Source organism: Xenia sp. Carnegie-2017, unplaced genomic scaffold (genome assembly GCF_021976095.1).
Source record: "Xenia sp. Carnegie-2017 unplaced genomic scaffold, XeniaSp_v1 HiC_scaffold_2, whole genome shotgun sequence".
NCBI classification, from domain to species: Eukaryota; Metazoa; Cnidaria; class Anthozoa; order Malacalcyonacea; family Xeniidae; genus Xenia; species Xenia sp. Carnegie-2017.
Window position 1 is genome coordinate 6,735,246 of NW_025813482.1, and position 27,024 is coordinate 6,762,269.

The window sequence follows — 27,024 nt, forward strand, 5'->3', positions numbered from 1 at the left end:
TTGATCGAATTCATTTCATGATTGTCACAATTTCCATGCATTACCGTGGATAAAGAATGCTCCATTGTTTTACACCATCTCTGAACTTCGCATGTGTGTGAACGAACCTAAATAATTAAAGGAAGAAATGAAATGCAACTTGACAGACAAAATTAAAGACATTCTTATGATTAAAGCATATTTTAACATCTATACTAAGGGGGGCTGCAGTTGGCCTCCCAGGCCATCTTGCTGGTCCCGCATCGTTTCGTGTTTTTTGTAATTGGTATTTCAAATAGTAAGAATGCTTATTTCATAACAGATCTGTAACATTGTTATTAAATTGTTCTACAAATGCATTAAATAGCATTTACAAAATTGTAGTTTTTATAAAATTTCACTGCCAAATGGTATTTCCGGACCATCCGCCAAAATATCTCTTGCATAGGATCAATTGAAAAAGTAAAAGTTAAGAAACTTTGAGCAAAAATTACCGTTTCTGTACGACCATGATAAAATTGCCTTACTGAAGCACTTTCATAAGTTGAACTTGCTCTGTAATTAATGTGAATAGTCAAAAATATGTTTCATTAAACAAAGACAAATGTAAATCAGTTCAAAAAAACTACAAAAAAGAAAATTTTACACCAGCAACACTGATTAACTTTTCACCACAGCTCGTACAGTGATGCAGCAAAAGATAAAAAATAACATCAAGAAAAGTTACATGTAGAAAAGTTATATACGTTTACAGAATATAGTCGACATTTCTTTTATGCGTAAATATAAATATTGACCACGATGTATAGTTAAGTTGTAAAGAAAGTTTGATTCTTCCAAGTAGAAAATATAGGTAGGAAAAAGTTTGATATATTACACTCAATTGATTTTTTGCATCAAGATTAAACAATTGGATTCCTGAAATCATGATTGAAGACTTTTGGTAATAATTCATTTCTGCATGAGCGCGTCTGTGATATATGTTTTAACTTCTGTTGCTGCATGGTTTAAAAAATTCATCGAACATTAAGGCTCAAGTGAACAACAAGGCTTAAACATTCGAGCATAAAAATTTTTTGAAGATATAATGAGGACATAAATTTACGATCGCCATTAAAGAATAAAAGCAGGATCTCAAGAGGAATAAAGCAAAGAACGTAAAATTTAGAGCCTACCTTCTGTGTAATTTGTAATCAGCAAGTTGAATAGCCATTTGAACGTATGTGTCAGGATTTAATCTATGCTTTTTGATGAATGCTTTACCGTATTTCGTCCATAAAAAGCATCTGATTACGATTAGGGAAGACTAAAAAATTTAGATCAAACTTTCTATAATCAAACAGCCATTAACAGTTTTGATCTTGGCATGAACAATGACTGATCAACAAAAGCTGTCAAAAATTGTCTTTTTTGCTGAAATTACTATAAACTAAACCAAAACTTCTATATGTTTTGAAATTTATATTGCTGAATCAACTCAGGCCCTTCTCAGAATGATAATTCGACTGTTTTCATTGCAGCCTACATATGCAATATCCATTTTGATAGACTGATTCAAAGGATGCACATGCACATCTGTATATTCTTAAATTGATTCTTAAATTGATTAAATTGATTCAAAGGATGCACATGCACATCTGTATATTCTTAAATTGATTCTTAAATTGATTAAATTGATTCAAAGTATGCACATTCACATCTGTATTTTAATATAAAATAATAAATATGAAGAAAATAATTGAAACAAGAAATCAAGTACCCTTAAGCATCTTACCATTTTCTGAAAATAAAGTGAAGCACTCTCGATAGAAAGACGAATACGATCATCAATTTTGAAATCAAGCTCAACAGGAGTAGGAACAGTAATGTTGAAAGTATTCATTTCTACACTCTACAAAGTTCACCACATATATATACATTTGTTTATCATACCGATACAAATAAAACAAGTCGTAAAATTTTACAGTCATCTAATCATACTTTTCTAAATTTTACTGTAACTCACCATGCAGCCCAAACATAAGTTATAGTTTTAATAATTTCATGTTTGAGGAAAAATAAATACGCTTGTTTTTAATTTGTTTGTTTTCGCATTTGTCGGTTATTTCAAAGAAATAAAAGCAGTTTTTCGTGTTTTCACTGGCTTATGCAAGTCTCTGAGACATTTGTGAGAAATCTCTAGCAGGTGCAACCTCGAACTTTGGTCTCGGGTTTCTCAATTTCTCCCAAAGGTCTCCTGGGTTTGCATAGACCCCATAAGCCTGTGCCAACACAGTAAACACCTTTTATTAATATTAAATGTTTACAACATAAACAGTCATAGTCTGATCGACTCATCAAAAAGTTTTGTTGTCAAAAAATAATGTAAAACAATATGAACTGAACAAAGACATAAAATGTTGTATAAAGATGTTATATAAATCTAAATGTCTCATGAAAAAAATACTAAAATATAAAATCTACAGAAAAACTCTTAGATTAACCAACGAGAGATAGACTACATGGAAGAGTAGCTACATCGCTATAATTATAGCTATATGCGAAAATCATGGAATAATGAACATGTATATTGCTAATTTACTTGTACATTCTTAAATAATACATTCTATACCCTCAATAACGTAGCCATCATTTACCTTTTCTTCATTTAGTTGATTACTCCAGTACTTTCGAACATTTTCTACGGCTCCAGCAACGTAAGTTATGTGAACAATTCCATCAAATGCTAAATGCTAAAAAATAAAGTAGAGTGAATTTTCTACCAGATGTAAGTCATTAAATTTATAAAAAATATTTTTAAAAAGGTGATGACGTAATACTTGTAGAACATGACATAACGTATTGACACAGAATAATGATTTTACAGAAGGGTGACTCAGGTGTACAACCTGTCCTCATGTCGGCCATTATTCCAGCCAGGAAGATCAAGATTTCTCACTTGTTTCCAACCATTAAAATTACATGACGTCAATACTTAATAATGAATTCAAGTATATTTTGACTTAAGAAATGTCTTCGGATCATTTTAAAGGTTTGGAAACAGTCAAAAACCCTCATCATCTGGCTGGAATAATGGCAGCCACCATGCGCGGCACGGCATGCGCGAGAACAAAACATCAAAGGCTCCGACATGAGTGACTCTTCTGTATATTCTTATTCTGTCGTAAAAAACATCATGACGCAATGATGACGTAGTGGTCGCAACAGGCGTTAAAACGTCCATAGTTATAGATCTCACATATGATTATTTGTGAATAAGAAACACTGAAGGCGAAAGGTTTTTTTAAAAATAAACATGTTTCAACATCCCATGATGCCATCTTCATTATAAGTGACAATATTATGTATATGATAAATTTATATAGTGATAATATGATAAAGTGATAGTTTATACAAATACGAGTAGGTTTTTTACAATGAATGATTGGTTTGAATTAATGATGAGTGTGTTTACAGAATGAATATAGTGTTAAAACAAAAAACTTGAACGTTGAGATGAGGGTTAGTGTTGTTAATGTGAAGTGCTTCTTTGATTTTAAGTGCGAATGTAGTTCGTGCAGTGTCAACGATTTTAAAGCAAGAGGGCGAAAGTTAGTTTTGCATGAAGGTGATTTTAAAAGGTGTCGATAGATATGTGAGTTTTTGTCAGTTGTGGTGTGTTCCCTGATTCTGATGGACAAATGACTGGAAATTTCACACAAGAAACGTGAAGCAGAACAACCACCTCCACTACGACCAATAATCTCATCCACAAACTCCTTTACAATTATATAATCTATAGCTAAGTATCTCAGTTCACCCACAAACAATGCTTAAACAAGACGACCAATCTACTAGATATTGGGGTTAGTTTTGTGAAAGTGACTGAATCTTAACGTTCAAGTTTTTCCTTCAAACACCATATTCAGCCTGTAAATACACTCGTCCATAATTCAAATCAATATTTCATGGTAAATTATCTACTCATATTTGTATAAACTCTCACTTTATCTTATTACTACTACATATATTTATCATATACGTAATATTCTCGCTTATACTGAAAATGCAATCATCAGATGTTGAATTGTTGAAACATGTTCATTTTTAAAAAACTTGTCGTATTTATTAAATGCGCATTATCAAAAGAGTTTAACGCAGTTACGGAAGCGCTGAATGGTTATAAAAATAAAGTATATTTGAAATTTCTTGTAATTCATCCTTGTCACGCAATAGATAATGGTGAAACAAAACTTGTTGACCATTTTTACAAACAAAATTCCATTCTTTGTTTTTTTTTCAGTAACTTCATAAAACTCTTAAACTTTAGAAATTCAATTTCATACAACATAAAAGTGTTTAGAGTTTACATAATCTCTTACAGTAAAACACTATGTACACCATCTACCACAGTAAAATACCACAACATCTATTATTGTATTTTATAAAATAAACACAATGAAACGCGTGCGCTGATTGGTCTAAAGCTGTGTTTGCATTAGCCTGTGCAAAACACATCTGAACTCAACCAATCAAATCAATTAAAACAATCAACCAGTCAAAGAGAATTTGCAAATCGATCATGAATACATTTCAGAGAAAAAATTAAAATTTTTGTCTTTTTCGCATTATTGTTATTTTATAAAAGAAATAAAAGATGTTTCTCGTGTTTGCACTGGCTTATGCAAACCTCGGAGACGTTTGTGAGAACTCTCGAGCATGTGCAACCCTCAACCTTCGGGTCTCAGGCTTGCACTGATCTGCTCTCGAGTTCTCCCAAAGGTCTCATCGGTTTGCATAAGCCCGTGCAAACACAGTAAACATCTTTTATTTCTTAAAAATAAAGTAGTGCACTCTAGTGGCACTGCGGTATATGTTCACTGTAGACACTACGGTATAAAGTAGTGCACTCTAGTGGCACTGCGGTATATGTTCACTGTAGACACTACGGTATAAAGCAGTGCACTCTAGTGGCACTGCGGTATATGTTCACTGTAGACACTACGGTATAAAGTCGTGCACTCTAGCGGCACTGCGGTATATGTTCACTGTAGACACTACGGTATATGTTCATTGTAGACACTACGGTATAAAGTAGTGCACTCTAGTGGCACTGCGGTATATGTTCACTGTAGACACTACGGTATACATTCACTGGTCATTCAGCACACAATCTAGTACAGTACAACTTACACGATACCATATATTATAGTTCTACATTGCCTTACACCATCATATACAGTGATAAAGTACACCATCTATCACAGTAAAACTTTATACCATCATCTTAAACTACTATTCAATACAATGTTTTGCCAATCGTGATAAAATCAACGGTGTCAAGTGTTTATATAGAATAATATAGTACTGATTCCATGTAGTTTTGTTTGGTTTCAACTTTCAATCTCAAACAGCGAGCCAGCATAGGTTTTAAAAACTACGTTTATTTACGTTATTTGTGGCGGCTGACATGCAATGAATAAACAATAAAATTACTTCTTCTAGAAAAATTAACTTGAAACTTGAAAAAAGTAATTTAAGACAAAATAGAACTTAATTTACATGACAATTAAATGATGACGCATGCATAAATGCGCAGGAATGAAGAAGTGTAATGGTGAAAAATAATGTTTTGTAGAGAATATTTTAGGCAGCAATAGACATAGATAAACATAGAGACAACAACATTTACACTGCTATTTGATCTACAAGGTTTAATGAAAAAAATGCATTGAAAATTCATAGTTGAATTATCAGTGAAGTCTTGAAAACGTTTAGGGTGCCATTTCAAACAGCTTTTTATATGAGCACAAGTACAATTAGTCTTGAGGAAATGGAGGATCGACTACACGAAACAACAGGTCAGGATCCACTCGATCGTTGCTGTTTGGAGGAGGTGGCACCTTTGGGTTCCAGGTTTTCAACTTCATTTTCCCTTTACCATTACTGCTCAGATATAATGGAGTTTTATCATCTGGATATGTTCTGAACACAAAATATGGACGGTTTGGGGAACGCATTTGTATTGATTCAAACAATGATGGTCTTTCCAGCTCAGGAACGGCAACAGCCTCTTCTGGTGTAACCTTGAGATAGTACTGAAATAAATCACCTAACACAAGCGCAAATGCTTTTGGATGGGCCACCATCTGCACAAACTTAATGTCAACGTTATCCTGCCCGCTTCCAGACGAATTCACAAGAAACTCCTCATTTCTTACTTTATGATTTGTTAGACGCAGGTATTTTCCTGTATTTACACAACCCACAGACCAAAGTCTAACAACTTCTCCATGTTGTATGTTATACAGGTTAAGATCGTCGCCAGAACCAAAGTGAAGATGTATTCCTGCCATTTTTGAACTTTCGTTTATCGATGAGATGATGTAAGAATAACAAACAAAGGTTTTTTATACCTTTGCGAAGAATTTATATACAATGTGAGGAACAAACAAAACGTAATTTTATGAAACAATGCTCTTTATGTTAAAATAATCTTAATGTAGCGATAAGTTATTGCCATGTTTTCCGTATAACATAAAATCACATAGGAAGATATTGAAAGGAAGACAAAAATTAAATTTTGTTGATAAAATAACGACTTCCTGTGAAGAATTGTGAAGAATGATGAAATACTTTAAAAATGCATTCGATGTTTCAGCATGCTTTAGAGATCAAGGAATGCAAATTATGCCTGTAATTGCCAATTTTATTAGTTAATTCAAATTCAAATGGCACAAATAAAGCAATTATATTTTTTTGGACAAAATGTGTTTGAAAATATGATTCAAATAGACGATAAACATACGACCGAAAAATATCAATAGCAACATAAGTGTCCTGGTATTTACATGACAGCCGGGAAAATTTGGGTGAGAAGGAACTACAAAAACGGAAGAAATTTGAATGTACTATGTATCTTCCAGAGAATATTCCGTGAGGCAGAGCCAAGTTTCGTGTGTTAAAGAGCTGTTTCAAAAAGCAATTTTACGATTCCAGTTATTAGCTTGCAATATTTTGGTCATATTTTGTATCTCAATTATTCATTCGTGCTTTGTGATCGAAATGTTACATATCACACAGATATTATTTACAATCGGAACAAAATCGTCGGAGGCATAGTCTCTAGTGCATAGTCAAAATGTTATTTACAAAAAATATTAACTGCAAAACAACACCTATGTGTTATTGTCCGTTGCCATTTATTTATTCATACTGAAGTAAAGAGCAAGCTTAATTTGTCAGTTTGGCTAATGAATTATCGTAGTCTTAACAAAACTTTGTTATACTTCAACATTTTTATTCGCATTGTTTACATATTACTCAGTTTACAACTAGTCATATCAGAAGTCACCATTGCCAAACACTAGATATTATTGTTAGTGAGAAAATCTGATGCTTATAAAGTTCTTGGTTCTGACTAGTTGTTAAAAACTATTTTCGTGACTTTATAAGTGAGGAAGATGATACAAAACAATGCCTGAACATTGTCTTGTAACTTGACGGATGTCTTACTAAAATAGATCAATTTGATGAACATAAAAGAAGAAAGACAATATATAAACAAGAGGCTTTTGAAGCGTTTAGTCGTTTACCAATTAGAAGAAACAAAGGCCTTTTTTACGATTTACGTATAACTTAGCCAGGAAGACAAAACAAATCTCACCAGGAAAATGTCAACGGACGTTTTACAATAAATTTAATCTTGTCCATCATGGGATATAAGAAATTAAAAAAATCTTAAAAGAAATATTAAAAGCAGATAAGACAATACCTATTTTTCACGAAAATAAAATTTTCCAGCTAGTTCAACGCTAAATAATTCAACTACACAAAAACAAGAATTATGAACCCAAGGTCGTGGGGTTGTGACACTCTAAATGACATCTCAGAGCATGCGCATTAAGCATATGATGAATTTCAAAATATTTGCGAACATTAGGATGAAAATGTCTTATATTTATATTATTTTCTAATCAGTTCGTCATCAAGGTCAAGTTCACAACATTAATATAACTACAAGTACATCATATCTATGAAACCAAGATGTTTTTGTTATTACAATGGGAGCGTTTTCGCATAAAAAGCATCAAACTGAAATGCTTCTCTACAAGAGTCTAACAGAGCTTTATCAACACTGCTTTGGTTAAATAGACTAAGCAAAATCGAGGTAAACATGACGTGTCATGGATAAGATCGACCCAGGCTTTGTTCCAGAATAATCTAATATTTACACATAATTGCGAAGCATTACTCATGAAACCCATCTCAGTCAGTTAAGCGCAAAGTAGCCCCCTGCTCTATGTGAAGCACACAAAGTAGCCTCCTTGCTCTATGTGAAACACGGAAATGAATGCTCCTATACGTGTCACCCCAATGCTTTATGTGAAGCGCACAAATTATTTCGCTCGGACTATTTTCGGCTCAACGATTTGCATATAAGCGTGAACTTCAAAATTTTCATAATTAAATCGTCATTCGTGGTAATGATAAAAATTATTGACATACTTCAGTATTGAATCCAATTAAGCCATTTTTGAAGACGATCAATTGGGAGGATTTGTCGAACCATCTGTTCTTGAAGTCACCACAGTTCAAAGCTAACATCAACTAAAATGATGAAATCAATTTTTTAAGTAGCTATATATATATATCAGAATAAATACAATATAATATTTTAGTTGTATGACAAAATTGATGAAACTTTTCGTTAAACAACTTGAACCAACTCACCTCATACGCAGTAAAATAAAATACACTTTGACTTAACAATAAAAAATTCACTTTATAAAGATACAAAAAGCAGCAGCAGCAGAAGCAGAGTTTAGATTCAATGGTAAAGCACATCACAACACATAACCGATATTGTTGTTAAGATTTAGATGGCCTCCTTATTCAGGGTGTATCAAAAAAAACTGAAGGTTAAGAAAACGTCGCTGCGCTGCGTCGCTGTTGTCATGCATGGATGATCTGAAAAAACCTTTGATTGAAGAGGCAGTTGATCTTCCATTGGTTCATGTGGAAATTGTGTTTCCGAGATCTCATTCTAGGAAATTTGGCCAAACCAAGCACGAACGCTGGGCATCCAAATTGCGGACTATTTGCATTTTCCCTTTTTTATTGCCATTTTCGTAAAACCTTCACCAATCGTTCAAAATTGGATCAATTTAAGCTCAACATTACGCATAATTGAAGAGGATTATAACAAGATGGCATTTAAAAAAGAAAATTCAAAACAATCCGCAATTTGAAAGCTAAACGTTCGTCAACGTATCACTGAGTCAAATTTCATAAAACATTGTCAGCTGGAACAACATGTGCCATAATTTAACCCTATGTTTTCCAATTGCTTTTCAGCTGCGTTATGTTTTTGCGCAAGCTATTTTTAAAGTGCCTCTCGGTAACACAATTTTACTCTAAAAATTTTACTGTTTGCAAAAATTTTACTGTTAGATGAACCATTTGAGGTCCAACTAACTATTTCCACCAAAGGTTTTTGCATTGCTCGCTAACGACTTTAACGGCGTTTTCTAAACTGTTCAGTTTTCTTATAAACCCTATATGTCATAGTGACGAAAATAGAAAGACTGGTAATGTCCACTGGAATAATTTATTTCACGGGTAACTTAACGAGCAGAGTTCTCAGACGACATACGGAGATTGGGACGTATACATAGAAGAAAGAAATGGTTAAATTTTCATGGTTGCATGTCAATCATATTAAGTCTGTTTGTATTGTTTGAAGTTGTAAGGATAACGAAACGATGACTTAATAATAAGCAAGGAAGACCATACGTAAATTTTATTAAAATGCACAATATTCTCCATTTCCCATTTGCACTTGCCCGCAAGTTCAGGTTCTGCTGTACAGATCTCAGAGATTGTCAATATTCACCTCTTCAGAAATCTTTTGCTTTTGAAGTGAGTGAACACAGAAAAATTTGCATTGCTGGAGCAGGTTGTCTACGCTACAGTTGCTCGTTTGTGTCAACATATGCATAAAACTACTTCTTCATTTCAACTTGCAGAATCAAGCGGTTTTAAGTGTTCTTTTAAGGTTGTCTATACTCGTTTGAATTAGTACAGAATCATGTTTAATTTTTTCTAAAATTTTAATAAAGCCGACATCCTTGAAATTTTGGTCATTCTTAATATTTTGTCGCGGTTTAATCAATATAGTTGAAAAAATCAAACCTCGTCAACATGCTTTGGACTGCTATCATCGAGAACAAGAGTCAAAAGACTTTCTTCTATTGTCGTAAATATTCTTGAATTATTGGGATGAATTAACAGCATATGATCACGTTCCTGCAAAAAATAAAATTTTCACAACAGTACGAATGACAACGTTTTATCAATTTGTAGCTTAATTCTTCGGCTCAAATTAAATCGCACGCTGACCTTAGCCCATACATCTCTATTGAGACTTGTCAAACTTCCAACAGCAGAACCATAGGGCTTTCCCCCTACATCTTCAACGATCCATCGCAGTTGCCTTCAGTAAGAAGTAAACTGCATGAAGAACACATTTTTCAATTGCCTTTAAATGTAAGCTTAAATTAAAAATTATTTGACTGAAATGTCACAGAAAACAATACAAGAGATAATGAATTAGCCGAGTCGAAAATTGCTTTAAAATAACGTTATATAACCCGCTGAGCGCTTAATTTTAAGATTGCTTTGTTATAGCATGTAACTTGAAGGCTGAAGAATTACTTTTTTAAAGCAAAAGTGGCAAAATCAGCATCAATTCTTACTCCTGCAAAATAATTTTTAAGTTAAAATCAAAGTAATCTGAAGCCTTGTTTACTCGTGTATAGCAAGTAGCCTGAACATAAGACTGCCCTGCCATCACGGTTTGTTTTTATAATCAACTCACGTGATCATGTCCGGAATAGGAATGGGTTCCAAGTTTGAATTCAGCACATCACATTTGTAAATTCTTCCTTTTATCATAACTGTTATAAATGTTTTACACAGGTTTGGAGCTGCAAAATGTTCATTCATTAATGTGCATAAAGATTCACTAATGTGACAGCACACCATACTTCAAGATCAAAATTTCTTATTTTTGCAAATGCATAACTTTCTACGTAAATACATATCAACTCCAGCAAATAATTCCTTTATCTAATCTCCCTTCTATGAGCATGGTAACATATGACAATTCCACATGCAGATAATAACATCATTACATGATAACAAACAAAATGATTCTACATTTAAAACAAGTAAAAACGAAACAGAAAAATCAAATAGCTCCATACCAGGTTTAAAATATGCAACATAACAGTCAGCATCATTTTGAGGTATCCGACACCATGAAACGATATTGTAGTACTGTGACATACTTATGGGGTCATGTTTACCATCAATAGGAAATTCCTGTCTACATAATAGAATACGAGCTTACAAAAATAGTTCAATTGAACGGTGAAAAGTATCGTCAACCTCCAATTATAAACCTTCGCCGAAATACGTTCGGAAGTATTCTTTGGCATTTACAAAAAACAGATTATGTGCTGGACGGGGGGAGGTTATACAATTGCAATCGTTTGTGCTGTTAATGAACAAGTTAATCAAAACAGAAAAATGAATATATATAATAATAAAACGTTTGCTAACATGACAAAAACTTCTCATTGTGAGGGAACGAGGTTATTATTAATGGAAAGTGGACATATTTACAGAGGCTTGTGTTTGGAGGTGTGTGGAGTGTGTGAAAACTAAAATCCACAAAATTTTGGAAATATAATAGCGTGCGAATTAGTTCAGAAAAAAAGATGTGCAATTTTTTGACAAAAGTGTTTCTTTAGAGGCATAATCAAATCGATACTACGTTAATTATTATATAGCGCTAATTGCTAAATTAATATTTTTAAGCGTGAACAAATTCATATGATTTACGACAGTGTTTTTCGTTAAAACCGCTGATTTTTGCACATCGTTTGAAAAAGTGATGTGCAATTGTTTTCATTTTAGCTAAAACGATGTGCAAATTGCACATTGCACACCGTTAATTCGAGCATTGTATAATTTTTTCTAGATAAATAAAAAGATAAAATACTAAATACCTATACAGTAAAGTCCATTGTTTCAGAAAAAAATATAAAATAATAGCAGAACGGCTAATCTGTGAACCTTCCAATGGTGGCCAGATGTCTTCAAAGGTATTTACTGAACCACACGTGTTAACTAAGGGTGCTATGGGATATCGAGGCTTTAGATATCTATACATCTCCCACCATTTTTCAACCTAAAAATATGAAAGAAAAGTTGACAAAATCAGTGAATTAAAAGTACGCAGGCTATCAATCAGTAGGGAAGAAAGCCCATTTTTTACTCCTACAATGCAAATCTTTTTGTATTTAATCACTGAAAAAACAATAAATGGAATTAATTTTCCAAAGAAATGAATAATAATTTTGCTGAAAACTTTGCATCGTAGAAGTAAATAGTCGGGCTGTTTTCGCCACTACTATCAATATATTACGAGGATTACGATTCTTTGATGCTTCAAATATGTACGCTAAAATGATAAATATGTCTTACAGAAAGCCTGAATAATGTGTTGACCAGTAGAGTAAGAATAGATGGTGAGTATAGTCACTATAGTATGTGTAACATGTATAATGTGTTAGCTAGTGGAGTGTGTATAGTCTGTAAAATGGGTATTACTCGTATGGTGAGTATAGTCAGTATAGTATGTGTAGCATGTATAATGTGTTAGCTAGTGGAGTGTGTGTATAGTCTGTAAAATGGGTATTGCTTGTATGGTGAGTATAGTCAGTATAGTGTGTGTAACATGTATAATGTGTTAGCTAGTGGAGTGTGTATAGTCTGTAAAATGGGTAATGCTTGTATGGTGTGTATAGTCAGTATAGTGTGTGTAGCATGTTGTAGTGATTATTACATGAAGTATACCCACCTTAGTAACCGCGCCTAGTTTAAGATAATTACTTATAAAGAGCAGAAGTTTGAATTCAAGTAAACACCAAAGGACAACCTTTCAAAATAAGGCTTTGCTCAACACTAAATTAAAATTTACAAAATGTCTCTTTATAAGTAATTATCTTAAACTAGGCGCGGTTACTAAGGTGGGTGCACTTCATGTAATAATCACTACAATCACCCTCTCCTATTTGAAATAACTATATAATCTATACTAAATAATCTAAATTAGACTGGTCCTGCCCGATTGTCTTTTTTTCTTTTAGTTTAATGTCATGTATATGTCAGGCGGTCGGGTTGTTTCTTTTCTCTCTGCGAGCGGCGTAACGGTAGTGTCTGTTGTGAAGACGACTGATCAGGTAGAGCGGGATCCTCTAGTAGTGAGTTCCCTTCTCTTTCCTTCTTTGGCGAACTATTATTTAGTTTCCTAGCGTCTTTTGTGGCCAAAGGAGATTGACGTGGGTCGTCTACAGTATTATCTTTATAAGGCGATAGTGGTAGCGGTTTCTCGCATAACTTCTCTTTTTCCTCAGCTTGTGGAGCGAGGAACTTAGTGGCTACGGTATCTTCTCTTCCATCAGGAAATTTTACATGCGCATACTGAGGATTTGCTTCGATTAGCTCTACTTCATCGACGGATGGATCATACTTAGATTGTTTTACTTGACGCTTCAACAGTACCAGTCCAGGTTTGGATAGCCACGTTGGTATGGAAGTTCCACTCGTCGATCTTCGTTGGTGAATAAAGAGGCGTTCATGCGGTGTTACATTAGTAGCAGTGCACAACAGAGATCTGATGGAATGAAGAGCATCATGCAAAACTTCTTGCCAGCAGCTGACCGGTAGTCCTCGCGTCTTCATCGCGAGGGAAATAGTCTTCCATAGAGTGCCGTTCAAACGTTCTACTTGGCCGTTCCCTTCTGGGTTATATGGTGTGGTTCGGCTTGACGAGATTCCTTTCTGGAGGAGAAAGTCGTTAACTTTTGCACTCATAAAGCCAGAACCTCTATCCGAATGTATGTAAGCAGGCATACCGAAAATCGAAAACAATTCGCAGAGACAACTTATAATTGACTCCGCGCTAACGTCTTTACAAGCGAAAGCAAAAGGAAATCTAGAATATTCATCTATTATAGTAAGAAGAAACTTATTATGATTAATCGTCGGCAATGGTCCTCTGAAGTCCAAACTAAGTCTCTCGAAGGGTTGAGTCGCTTTTACTAAATGGAAATTTTCTGCTTTGTAATATTGAGGTTTACTTTCCCTGCATATCTTGCAGGACTGTGTCATGAGCTTAATTTCATCCATAGAGAAAGGGAGATTACGGTTTTTAACAAAATGTGCCATCCGCGTTATTCCTGGGTGACACAAAGATTCATGAAGCTCTATCAGCTTATCGGAGGTCATGCTCATTGCTCTTATCCTAGAAAATGTATCCGCTGGTACATTCTCTTCTCCTGCTCTGTAGATTATATCAAAATCATAAGTGGATAGTTCCATCCTCCATCTCATTATCTTATCGTTCTTAATTTTGCTCTTTTTAAGTGGAGACACTACCTTACCCGTAAGGTAGTGTCTCCACTTCCTCACGGCTTCTACAATAGCCGCTGCTTCTTTCTCCACTGAAGCGTGCTTAAGTTCTGATCCGCTTAACGTCCTCGAAAAGAACGCAACTGGGCGACCGTTTTGGTTGAGAGTGGCTGAAAGAGCAAACTCGGAAGCGTCTGTTTCCACCTGAAAGGGCTGTGCTTCGTCAACAGCTTGGACCACAGATTTTTCGACATCGGACTTAAGTAGATTAAACGAAGTAAGAGCATCGCCTACCATTGGAAATACAGTACTCTGTGTCAGTGGTCTTACTTTTGCTGCAAAGTCTTTGATCCATTGAGAATAGTAGGAAAAGAGACCCACAATCCGTTTCTGTTCTTTTAAATCACGGGGGACAGGTAACTCGCAATCGTGCCGGGTCCGGCTTTATTTCTCCATTAGCGATTATACTACCGAGGATGCAAATACTGGTTGTTGAGAAGGAGCATTTGTCTTGATTAAACGTCAAATTTCGCTTTCTAGCTGCTTGAAGGAACTTTTCGAGATTTATGTCATGCTGGGCTTGGTCCCGGCCACAAATCGTGATGTTGTCAAGATACACAAACGTGTCTTCTAGACATTCTTTAGCGATAAAGTTGTCCATCATTCTTTGGAAAGCTGCTGCTCCATTTGTTACTCCAAATGGTACTCGACGGAATTGGTACAAACGCTGGTTAGCTTCGAAAGCAGTATATTTCTTTTCTTCTTTTTGAATTGGGACTTGGTGATACGCACTTTTCAAATCAACGGTGCTGAAAACTTTGTACTGAGCGATTTTAGAGACGATATCATCTATTCTAGGCAAAGGATAAGCATTCAGGTGTGTGAATCTATTTATAGTTTGCGAATTGTCAATCACTAATCTTTTTTTTTGTCGATCGTTTCTAGTTACGACCACTTGTGCTCTCCTCGGTGATTCACTCGGTTCAATTATACCTTCATCTAGAAGCCTTTGTACTTCAGTTGTAATAAATTCTTTGTCTTCTCGGCTATATTTCCTTGATTTAATAGCTATCGGTTTACAACCCTCTGTTAAATGTTGGAACAAGAGTGGGGGGTCTAGGTTCAAAGCTGTTAAACTGCAAAGTTTCAAAGGAGGGGCAGAACCACCGTACTGGATAGTGACACTTTCGTGCAGGGCTTGCCAAGTTTGCCCTAGAATAACATGAGTACACAGATTGGGCAGAATATATAGCTTAACCTGAGAATACAACCGGCCTTTTAACGTTATATCACTAAGACAATATCCTTGCATTTTTGTGGAATAATTACATGTAGCCATCGTAACTTTTTCTTTGGTCTGATGAACTGTCAATGAGAGTTGCTCAACCAAATCAGGATGTATGAAGCAATGAATACTTCCTGAATCTACCAGAGCTGTAACAGTTCTTTCTTTTAAACGAATGTCAATACATGAACTTAGCAATGACTCCCCCATTGCAGCTAGAGTTATGTAAGCTGATTGCGTTAAATTAGAGACTACTGCTGAAGAACGGCAAACTCTTTGGTAGTGCCCTCTTTTTTTACATTTATTACAAATAGCTTCTTTCGCAGGGCATAATGACCGGGGATGTTGCTTATTACCACAAAAGAAGCACTTAGCGGAACGTGAAGTGGAGGCTAAATACCTCTCGCTTAGTCCTTCTTCATTATTTTCGTCATGTCCGTTAGATGCCGTAACAGCAGCGCTTGTGAAGGGATTCGAATTGTATGTCTCCAATGATTTTTGTGCCAAATCCCAAGCTCGAGCTTGATCAAATGCCGTTTGTAAATCCAACTGTTTATTGGTCAGTGAGTATAGTCAGTATAGTGTGTGTAACATGTATAATGTGTTAGCTAGTGGAGTGTGTATAGTCTGTAAAGTGGGTATTGCTTGTATGGTGAGTATAGTCAGTATAGTGTGTGTAGCATGTATAATGTGTTAGCTAGTGGAGTGTGTATAGTCTGTAAAATGGGTAATGCTTGTATGGTGAGTATAGTCAGTATAGTGTGTGTAACATGTATAATGTGTTAGCTAGTGGAGTGTGTATAGTCTGTAAAATGGGTATTGCTTGTATGGTGAGTATAGTCACTATAGTGTGTGTAACATGTATAATGTGTTAGCTAGTGGAGTGTGTATAGTCTGTAAAATGGATATTGCTTGCATGGTGAGTATAGTCACTATAGTAAGTGTAGCATGTATAATGTGTTAGCTAGTGGAGTGTGTATAACCTGTAAAATGGGTATTGCTTGTATGGTGAGTATAGTCAGCATAGTGTGTGTAGCATGTATAATGTGTTAGCTAGTGGAGTGTGTATAGTCTGTAAAATGGGTATTGCTTGTATGGTGAGTATAGTCAGTATAGTGTGTGCAGCATGTATAATGTGTTAGCTAGTGGAGTGTGTATAGTCTGTAAAATGGGTATTGCATGTATGGTGAGTATAGTCAGTATAGTGTGTGTAGCATGTATAATGTGTTAGCTAGTGGAGTGTGTATAGTCTGTAAAATGGGTAATGCTTGTATGGTGAGTATAGTCAGTATAGTGTGTGTAACATGTATAATGTGTTAGCTAGTGGAGTGTGTATAGTCTGTAAAATGGATATTGCTTGTATGGTGAGTATAGTCACTATAGTGTGTGTAACATGTATAATGTGTTAGCTAGTGGAGTGTGTGTAGTCTGTAAAATGGGTAATGCTTGTATGGTGAGTATAGTCAGTATAGTGTGTGTAACATGTATAATGTGTTAGCTAGTGGAGTGTGTACAGTCTGTAAAATGGATATTGCTTGTATGGTGAGTATAGTCAGTATAGTGTGTGTAGCATGTATAATGTGTTAGCTAGTGGAGTGTGTATAGTCTGTAAAATGGGTATTGCTTGTATGGTGAGTATAGTCAGTATAGTGTGTAACATGTATAATATGTTAGCTAGTGGAGTGTGTATAGTCTGTAAAATGGGTATTGCTTGCATGGTGAGTATAGTCACTACAGTGTGTGTAGCATGTATAATGTGTTAGCTAGTGGAGTGTGTATAGTCTGTAAAATGGGTATTGCTTGTAAGGTGAGTATAGTCAGTATAGTGTGTGTAGCATGTATAATGTGTTAGCTAGTGGAGTGTGTATAGTCTGTAAAATGGGTATTGCTTGTATGGTGAGTATAGTCAGTATAGTGTGTGTAGCATGTATAATGTGTTAGCTAGTGGAGTGTGTATAGTCTGTAAAATGGATATTGCTTGTATGGTGAGTATAGTCACTATAGTGTGTGTAGCATGTATAATATGTTAGCTAGTGGAGTGTGTATAGTCTGTAAAATGGGTATTGCTTGCATGGTGAGTATAGTCACTACAGTGTGTGTAGCATGTATAATGTGTTAGCTAGTGGAGTGTGTATAACCTGTAAAATGGGTATTGCTTGTATGGTGAGTATAGTCAGCATAGTGTGTGTAGCATGTATAATGTGTTAGCTAGTGGAGTGTGTATAGTCTGTAAAATGGGTATTGCTTGTATGGTGAGTATAGTCAGTATAGTGTGTGTAGCATGTATAATGTGTTAGCTAGTGGAGTGTGTATAGTCTGTAAAATGGGTATTGCTTGTATGGTGAGTATAGTCAGTATAGTGTGTGTAGCATGTATAATGTGTTAGCTAGTGGAGTGTGTATAGTCTGTAAAATGGGTATTGCATGTATGGTGAGTATAGTCAGCATAGTGTGTGCAGCATGTATAATGTGTTAGCTAGTGGAGTGTGTGTATAGTCTGTAAAATGGGTATTGCTTGTATGGTGAGTATAGTCACTACAGTGTGTGTAACATGTATAATGTGTTAGCTAGTGGAGTGTCTATAGTCTGTAAAATGGGTATTGCTTGCATGGTGAGTATAGTCACTACAGTGTGTGTAACATGTATAATGTGTTAGCTAGTGGAGTGTGTATAGTCTGTAAAATGGGTATTGCTTGCATGGTGAGTATAGTCACTACAGTATGTGTAACATGTATAATGTGTTAGCTAGTGGAGTGTGTATAGTCTGTAAAATGGGTATTGCTTGTATGGTGAGTATAGTCACTACAGTGTGTGTAGCATGTATAATGTGTTAGCTAGTGGAGTGTGTATAGTCTGTAAAATGGATATTGCTTGTATGGTGAGTATAGTCAGTATAGTATGTGTAGCATGTATAATGTGTTAGCTAGTGGAGTGTGTATAACCTGTAAAATGGGTATTGCTTGCATGGTGAGTTAAGTGTGTATATTGTGTATAAAGAGTCAGGTTAGTATCCAAATGAACATTTGAATCTTCAAATAAACGTTCAAAACTTTTTTTGTAAAAGCAAGCTGAAATGAGGTAAAAGCTCTCACAAATTCATCTTAAAGCTATTTGTTTGGCTCTCGTTTTTGTTGTGTCTATTCGAAAAATAAAGGCGTAGCGTTAAAGTAGAGCAAAATATTATTGATGATAACAGTGACAATTCTGTAGTGAAGCAAAATATTATTGATGATAGCAGTGACAATTCTGTAGTGAAGCAAAATATTATTGATGATAGCAGTGACAATTCTGTAGTGAAGCAAAATATTATTGATGATAGCAGTGACAATTCTGTAGTGAAGCAAAATATTATTGATGATAGCAGTGACAATTCTGTAGTGAAGCAAAATATTATTGATGATAGCAGTGACAATTCTGTAGTGAAGCAAAATATTATTGATGATAGCAGTGACAATTCTGTAGTGAAGCAAAATATTATTGATGATAGCAGTGACAATTCTCTAGTGAAGCAAAATATTATTGATGATAGCAGTGACAATTCTGTAGTGAAGCAAAATATTATTGATGATAGCAGTGACAGTTCTGTAGTGAGGCAAAATATTATTGATGATAGCAGTGACAGTTCTGTAGTGAGGCAAAATATTATTGATGATAGCAGTGATAATTCTGTAGTGAAGCAAAATATTATTGATGATAGCAGTGACAGTTCTCTAGTGAAGCAAAATATTATTGATGATAGCAGTGACAATTCTCTAGTGAAGCAAAATATTATTGATGATAGCAGTGACAGTTCTGTAGTGAGGCAAAATATTATTGATGATAGCAGTGACAGTTCTGTAGTGAAGCAAAATATTATTGATGATAGCAGGGACAATTCTGTAGTGAAGCCAGAATGTTTATTTAGTCCTGTTCCACGCTGCTAAAGCTACCAATTTATGTGTATTCACTCACGGTAAAAATAAAGAATACCAAAAAAAATGAATGATGCTAGTATTCTTAAATTTAAATAAATGGACTAAAACATGCTTCCAAGCTACTCCATTATTTCTTCGTAAAAAAAAACATTAAGTTAGTGACTTCAAATGTCCCAAATGTTACCCAGATAGTAATGGAAACACAAAATACATACAAGACACAAATTTTTTAGCCAAAAAAATTATTATCTCTGCACACAGTCTTTCAATTCTTAACTCTGCAACTACAAGATTCCGCTAAAAATTGACAATTTTTAATTCATACAGCATACAATGTGCAGTTAACATACCCAGTTTTTGGACTGAGATGCCCTTTCTTCCAGTTTTTTCTGTAGATCAGGTCCCACTACTCGACAAAATTCTTTAACATTTCTCTGGGCAACTGCAAATTCCTCATCACTCACACATGGTCTCACTATGAAAAAAATGGAATCATTATGAAAGAATCGAACACAAATCAACAAAAATTAAATGAACATAAGCTACAACATTAATATATCATTCAAAATATGTCAATCATGCTTTTCTTTCGATAGTTTTTTTCTGAGATCATATCTACAGTGGTGAGTCATAAAATAAAAAGATGCAAAGAGTAGGAAAAGCTAGAGCAGAAGTGGGCAAATATGATCAGCATGCTGCTATTGAATATGGAGGATTAGCCAAGGAAAGAATACATGTGTGTTGTTGGGGGCAGTGAGATTACAAAAAAAGATAAAGGTGGAGAATTTCAGTTGCTTAATACAGTTGATGGTTTAAAGACAAAGCTAGAGGTCAGGTTACATGTCCAATGTACAATGAAAGGATTGTGATTGTGTTTATAGAAAGATGTTAAATTTGAAGATGCCAAATAAGATGCAAGGAGAAATCTGCTTTGCTGAACCCTGAGAAAAAATTATTCTGGTGAGCCAGGTTACATATCCAATGTTCAGTGAAAAGAATTGTAATTATATCGGTACAAAGATGCTGAATTTGGAAATACCAAGCAAGCTGAGGAAAAAATAATTAGCTGAGCAAACCAAGAGATAAATATTATCTAAGGAACCATTAATATTGATATAAGTCATTGTGCTATGTTTAATGCTAAATTGTTGTGTACCTAGACAATGACATGTGAATCATCAAAATTGACTGCAATGGTTTTTTTTGTAATGATTTAATTTATTTTATTAGTTTGATAAATTTATGTAAATTATTTGGAATTATTGGCTCATTATAAGACATATGTTCAGATCGTGAGGTGCCTTAGCATGGGTAGTTTGTATTTCAAAAATCTCTTTCATACTTCTACAGTTTGGGATTTGGTAGTATTGTTATTTTTTTGTTATGATTCAGTGATTGACCTTAATGTTTCTTCAGATTTGCAATAACATATTAAAAATTTGAAAGATAACAATGGGGAGCAAAGTACAAAAATGACAAGTAAATTCATATAAAACCTGTAAAATTGTCAAAAATACATTACAAATGGAGAAAATCTAAAACATACACCACCTTTTAAATTCATTAATTCTATGGTTTTAAGCTATTTTAATTCTATTTGATGTTTATAAAACTTATCACGCAAATTTTTGTTTTGATTACTTCCAACAGTTTGTGGTTGAACCTATAACCTAGACTGGAACTCAGCGCCATAAATACAATATAAAAATGTATAAACAAATTATAACCTACAAAAACGAATTATAACCTACAAACACTTTTTAAACTGCAACAAACTAGGAAATTTAGCCTTAAACATGTAAATTGTCATAATCTTGTATTCTGAAATGTTTGTAATGATAATATCACATCAACAACAATGTTACAAGTATAAAGAGTGAATATTGATATTTTTCAACCCACCAGAGTCAAGATATTTAGCACAAGTTTCTTCAATCTTTGGTACCGGCAAACTTGGCAATTTATCTTCGTACTGAAAAGTCTTTCCAGCAATTCTTCTAGACATTATAGGCATTGATCACTGCCATGTAGACAAGTTATCTTTATCAATCATTTTATAGATTTTAGTCTGATATGCATATTTTAATGGTAGACAACAACACCAACACCAACACATGATTACATGAAGTAAAACATTGCTCATTGCCGTCTGGCAGTGTCTTTATTGCTTTTATCATGGCTGGACTTGAAATTCTCTCACCAGAAGGATTTCGGTTGGATGGCCGTCGACCAGGTGAATTGCGTCGTTTTGTGTGTCGTATGGGTGTTTTTGGACAGGCTGATGGATCAGCCTACGTTGAAATGGGAAACACAAAAACCTTGGCAGCAGTGTATGGTCCACACGAGGTCACAAACAAAGCGAAGGCACTTCATGACAAAGTTTTATTGAACTGCGAGTTTAGCATGGCAACATTTAGTACTTCTGAGAGAAAGACTAGAGCTAAAGGAGATAGAAAGTCTTTAGAAATATCAATGGCAATTAGACGAACTTTCGAATCATGTATTATGACCTCATTATATCCAAGATCACAAATTGACATTTTTGTTCAGGTACGTTTTTCCACAATCCAACATGTTATTCAGAGATCTTTACTCTTACTTGTTCGGTACTTGAAAAGTATGAATAATAGCACAATTTTGTATCTGTTTGTGTATATATTGTTTTGCATTTTATTATAGTATTTCGTTCATTATAACTGAGATGTTTTCTTTGAGCTACATTATTGAAATTAAACTATTTACTTATTAAACTTATTCCAAAATACATGAAAATCAAATCTGATGTGAATCTTTACACATTTTTAAACATTTTTGCAAGCACTCAAAATTTCAAAACTTGTTGCTTAACTTGAGATTGTCTTACATTGAAATGCATTGTAACCTAGTCGTTTTTCAAGGTGTTTAACAGTTGAGAATATGTATCTTGCAGAAAATGAAATAAATATACATCTATCATTTACATATTTTAGATCCTACAAGCAGATGGTGGAACATACAGTGCTTGTATAAATGCTGCAACTCTTGCTTTGCTAGATGCTGGCATTCCTATGAAAGATTATGTTTGTTCATGTGCCGTAAGCTTGATTGATGATTCGCCCCTTTTGGATGTTAACTATATTGAAGAATCAACAAGTGCTCCTCAGTTGACCATGGCAATTTTACCTAAAACAGATAAAATTGTGCTGTTCAGGCTTGATTCAAAGTTACATGAAGATAATTTAGAAAAAGTCATTGACCTTGCTAAACAGGGCTGCAAAGATGTCTATGCACTTTTGCGAAGACATGTTCATGAATTTGCAAAAGAATCTTTAGCTGCCATGTATACCTGAGATAAAAAAACAACCTTTGGTTGAACATAAATTTGCTGCTAAATCCACCATAGACCAATCCATTTATTATTTGACAGTCTTCGCCTCACTATCGTGTTTTAAGGGAATCCTCTCATAAGGCAAATTTGGCTTACACACAAAACAATTTAGGTGTTGATGGATGGGCCAAAGTGCCAAACATTAAATCTGAACACTTTATGAAAACGAAATCAATTTTGAGCCATCTGTCCAAGTTCACCCAGAACAAAACCAAACACGGTTTTTGAGCAAAACCAGCAAAAGTTGATGTTCAATATTTCAAAGTAGCATTGAAAGAAAAACCGATTTATAAGTGCTGTGGAGAATGTGGAAATGTTGAAAATGACCGGCAAAGTAAAAGGAATTCTGGTCAATAAGCATTTTTGGCTGATCATTGTTCGTTCACCATTATTTTGAGCCCTGTTTAAGTATGCAAAATATCACTAGTCATAGGCTTTACTATACATTGCATTTGTATTCAAAGTTGTGTAAGGGATACTCTAAAAAATCATAGAACGTTTTTGAAATATGAAAACTGGAAAGTAGTTTTTAGTTAGTTACCTCATTTTGAATGATAATATAAGTTAATTAAAGCAACAAAACTTGTTTTAAGTGAGTCACTAATCTGTGTAAAGAAACACAACGTTCATGGTTTGTTTGTTTTCTACAACTGGCAAACTTTATTTTGGAATTTTTTGCCATCCACTCTGACCGCGAAGATTGATAATTGGGAGGGAGGGGGGATGATATTAATTTATTTATAATCTGTATCTAATCACAATTGATTTATAAAAGGAACTGAAAAAGTACAACATTCATGTATGAACATTTGCCCTCGCAATTATCAGTCAGACGCCGTGCCTTTAGCATTTATCTATTGTCGTCGTTGTAAAGTAGAACGGAACAGTAAAAATTCTCTCTATATCACAATTGTTCGACTTAGCCTAAAGTACTTAAGCACATCGAAAAACTGAATGGAGTCTTAAATCTTTTTCTGAATGAATGCTATATCTGAATGTATGAAAAATAAATGAAGGAACTTTATTTACACACGCTATTGTTATCCAAGAATAACAGTGATATACTATAGAAAAATTGAAATTATTTACATGACTTTAGAAGTTTTTATGAATAGAAATTTGAATATAACATTAACTACAAGCTAGAAAATACTACACTTTTTAGAAAACACGAGAGGCATTTTAGTCCGAAAGCTCACCATGGATAATATTGCCTCTCCTGTATTTGGTTTCGAATAAGATTCCAGAATTAAGTACCAACGTACGTGAAAGTGATGAAACTATTTTTTTATGCCATTGATCCGCTATTATTTTACTATTCAACAAAACATAACATCTACCATACTACGTTTGCCAGAAGCTAATGTTGTCAAGCCTGATAATCTTTTTGAAGATGAATGTCTTGTTTTTATTGTATCCAAAGGTATCCAGTAACATATTGTATTTATATTTCTTATGAGGATCTGATAAATCGACAGGATACCTGTTGAACACATGAAGTAGTCTTCCAGAAACTGTCAACAACACTGCCAAATCACTACAAATCCATACCAGTTCTTTTTTCATGATTCTTCGTCTGAAAAGTGAAAATGACAAGTGCCATTTTACTTCATGTCGGACACTGAATTCGAGCTGCAGAGCCATTTATGGCGTCATTTTTTCATGGTGAATTACGCAATGCAGTGACTTAATTTAAGTCATTATGGTAAAATATTGACTATGTATACATATTTGTGGAAGTTTATTTTTATCCCAAAATACTGTGCTTATGTATCTCTGCCTCGTTGAGAATATTTTTTTCAGCTGCGGACAGCGATCTTGGAAAGATTTCAAAAGCTGTTGGTGCTCTTTAGTCCACATTCTAACATTGGTGCAGCGGTAATAAGATAGTTGACAAATTTGATAACTACTTTTAGGCAATAGTTGTGATCGAACACTCTACAGCTCATACGTATTCCCTTTATCCTTGACTCAGTTGACTGATCAACTTCTGAATGTTAAGAAAGAGCGCTTTTTCAGACGTAAGCCGTTCATAAACAGCCGTTTTAGATCATTTAAATTTACCATTTACTTCTAATTAAAATGTCACACACTCGCACAAGGGAGGAGATTTTTGTTAAAATTATATTTTAACGAACTGCTAATAAATTATTGCAAACACTGCCGTATATAGTAACTTATATCATAAAAAATTTCCAATTTGCCATAATTTATTACTATCATTTTTGTGAATTGGTAAATAGTAATTTATATTCTTGCCAATTATAGTAATTGCAACTCGTTTTCACGCGTTATTTTCAAACCATGGCATTGAGCTTTAATCTAACCAATCGTTTTGATATAGTGAATACTTTAAGATAAATTAATGAAATTATTATATAATAGAGAGATATATAGGTTTAACACATTTACTGTTTTACTACACAATTGAACCTTGAAGTTACTCAGTCAGCATTACTCAGCGAAATTTTCTCTCAGTGAGACGTGTTATTGTAATATTATTGTGAACCGCGTCCTCGTAAATCAATCTTACGTAACATCACAAGCGGCGGTGACCGGATAACCTTTGGAATGAATAAGACATCATGAACATCGCGATAATTTATTCCTTGAGATTCCTAGTTTATTTTTTAAATTATATTTTTCTAGAACATGTACAAATGTACTTTACTGAAATACGTTATTGAAATAACATTATTCACAGTGAACTCATAATCTATGACGCAACTTTTAGTCATGGTTTAAACCTTGCATGTATAAAATGAGTTTATTTGATACTCCTGTCATGAAACGTCTCATATTTCAAGTAACGTTTGTCCACATTATTATGCCCGTTATCAGGAAAATTAATCGATCATACTATCCTATTCCTATGCTAAAGTTCCTAATTCGTAAAGTCAACATTAATAAATACTGCTTTCATTTTCAGACTTCAACGAATCGAGATTTAAACAGTTAGAAAGGTTTTATCTATCATTAGGGCAAAGTCCATCTAGTCTTGACTCTTGGCACAACATTCGGACAGAGTTAAAGAAATAATGCATACCAAAATCAGTCTATTGATCAGTTCTTATGTAACCACCAATGACAGTTTTCCTTGTTATTTTTCAAAACCATAACGTGCCTTGCTGTTCCGTGTAATTTAAATAAAAATGTTATGTGTTTGAAAACACGTTACAACTTTCATACTTGGATTAAGCGATCAAAAATATAGTTATTATTTTCCAGTCGAAAGTGCCAGAAGAAAGCCGGCCCTGCAATGAAATACATAAGATGCACGTGTTTCATCACAGGACGCTCCCACCACGACTATACACGTTACTATCACCACAGTGCCATAACTCATGTCTGATTGTTCACAGGCTTTGCCAACGTAGAGGGTAAACTTTTCTACGATGAATATGAATAAATTTTAAATCGAAAAAAACTCGGTTCATCGATCGTTCCCGTACCATTGCTTCAAATGATTGGCATCGTTTAAAGCCTTTCTATATTGATTAAAAAATAAATTTGTAAATCATAAGATAAAATGTGTAAATATTTTGGTATTTTAACTACTTTGCAAGGCTGTGTCATGATTAAAAATCATGATGTAATTCAAGACATGTACACTTGCCTCATTGTTTACTACTTTTTATACAAATATACAAATATTATAATTAATGTGGGTCTACAAGTTTAATGTGGCTATCAATTTATAAAGTGAATCTTTGTTAACAATTTTTTGTCAAATCTAAAAGATACAACAATTACTATGAAAAAAGTGAGTTATATATCGCTTTGCAGAACATATATTGCCTTAATAGCTATTCTCGAGGAAATTTTCCAAGCAAGCTGCATAATTCAGCCCTGTTGAAATTTTAATCACACAGCCTCTTCAGTGTTCTCAAGCAGGTTAAATAAGATCAAGCTGCAATCATTTTCAGTATTCATCGTGATGGAAAAACATTTTACTTTAAAATTAAAGAAAATTCTTACTGAGCAGATAATTATTACATTTAAGGATTTTGTAATAAAAAA

At 34.2% G+C, this 27,024-nt stretch overlaps 2 protein-coding genes and 1 long non-coding RNA gene across 3 annotated transcripts in view; 1 reads left to right on the forward strand and 2 right to left on the reverse strand.

The window, feature by feature from the left end:
- Window positions 1–21,787, reverse strand: part of LOC124440835 (peroxisomal carnitine O-octanoyltransferase-like) — a 30,838-nt gene extending 9,051 nt beyond the window's left edge. Inside the window, exons 1-13 of the mRNA XM_046991277.1 lie at window positions 21,540–21,787; window positions 19,988–20,112; window positions 12,033–12,214; window positions 11,226–11,347; window positions 10,838–10,946; window positions 10,360–10,453; window positions 10,153–10,266; window positions 8,467–8,568; window positions 2,616–2,711; window positions 1,754–1,870; window positions 1,155–1,285; window positions 474–534; window positions 45–107 (exon numbers count right to left, since the gene is read on the reverse strand). Coding sequence (XP_046847233.1) covers window positions 45–107; window positions 474–534; window positions 1,155–1,285; window positions 1,754–1,870; window positions 2,616–2,711; window positions 8,467–8,568; window positions 10,153–10,266; window positions 10,360–10,453; window positions 10,838–10,946; window positions 11,226–11,347; window positions 12,033–12,214; window positions 19,988–20,112; window positions 21,540–21,651 — 1,428 coding nt within the window. The 5' untranslated portion in view covers window positions 21,652–21,787. The remainder of the gene's footprint in view (window positions 1–44; window positions 108–473; window positions 535–1,154; window positions 1,286–1,753; window positions 1,871–2,615; window positions 2,712–8,466; window positions 8,569–10,152; window positions 10,267–10,359; window positions 10,454–10,837; window positions 10,947–11,225; window positions 11,348–12,032; window positions 12,215–19,987; window positions 20,113–21,539) is intronic.
- A 25-nt stretch (window positions 21,788–21,812) lies between these two features.
- LOC124440836 (exosome complex component RRP41-like) lies at window positions 21,813–23,596 on the forward strand. Its single transcript, XM_046991278.1, has 2 exons — window positions 21,813–22,187; window positions 22,607–23,596. Exons 1-2 carry the CDS (start codon window positions 21,813–21,815, stop codon window positions 22,964–22,966), a joined length of 735 nt encoding a protein of 244 aa, XP_046847234.1. The 3' UTR covers window positions 22,967–23,596.
- Window positions 23,597–24,002: 406 nt separating this feature from the next.
- Window positions 24,003–26,802, reverse strand: LOC124440840. The gene is made up of 2 exons (XR_006946779.1): window positions 26,051–26,802; window positions 24,003–24,580 (listed from the first exon to the last, which is right to left on the reverse strand). It is a non-coding gene; the product is annotated as an uncharacterized LOC124440840 (long non-coding RNA).
- Window positions 26,803–27,024: the final 222 nt, after the last annotated feature.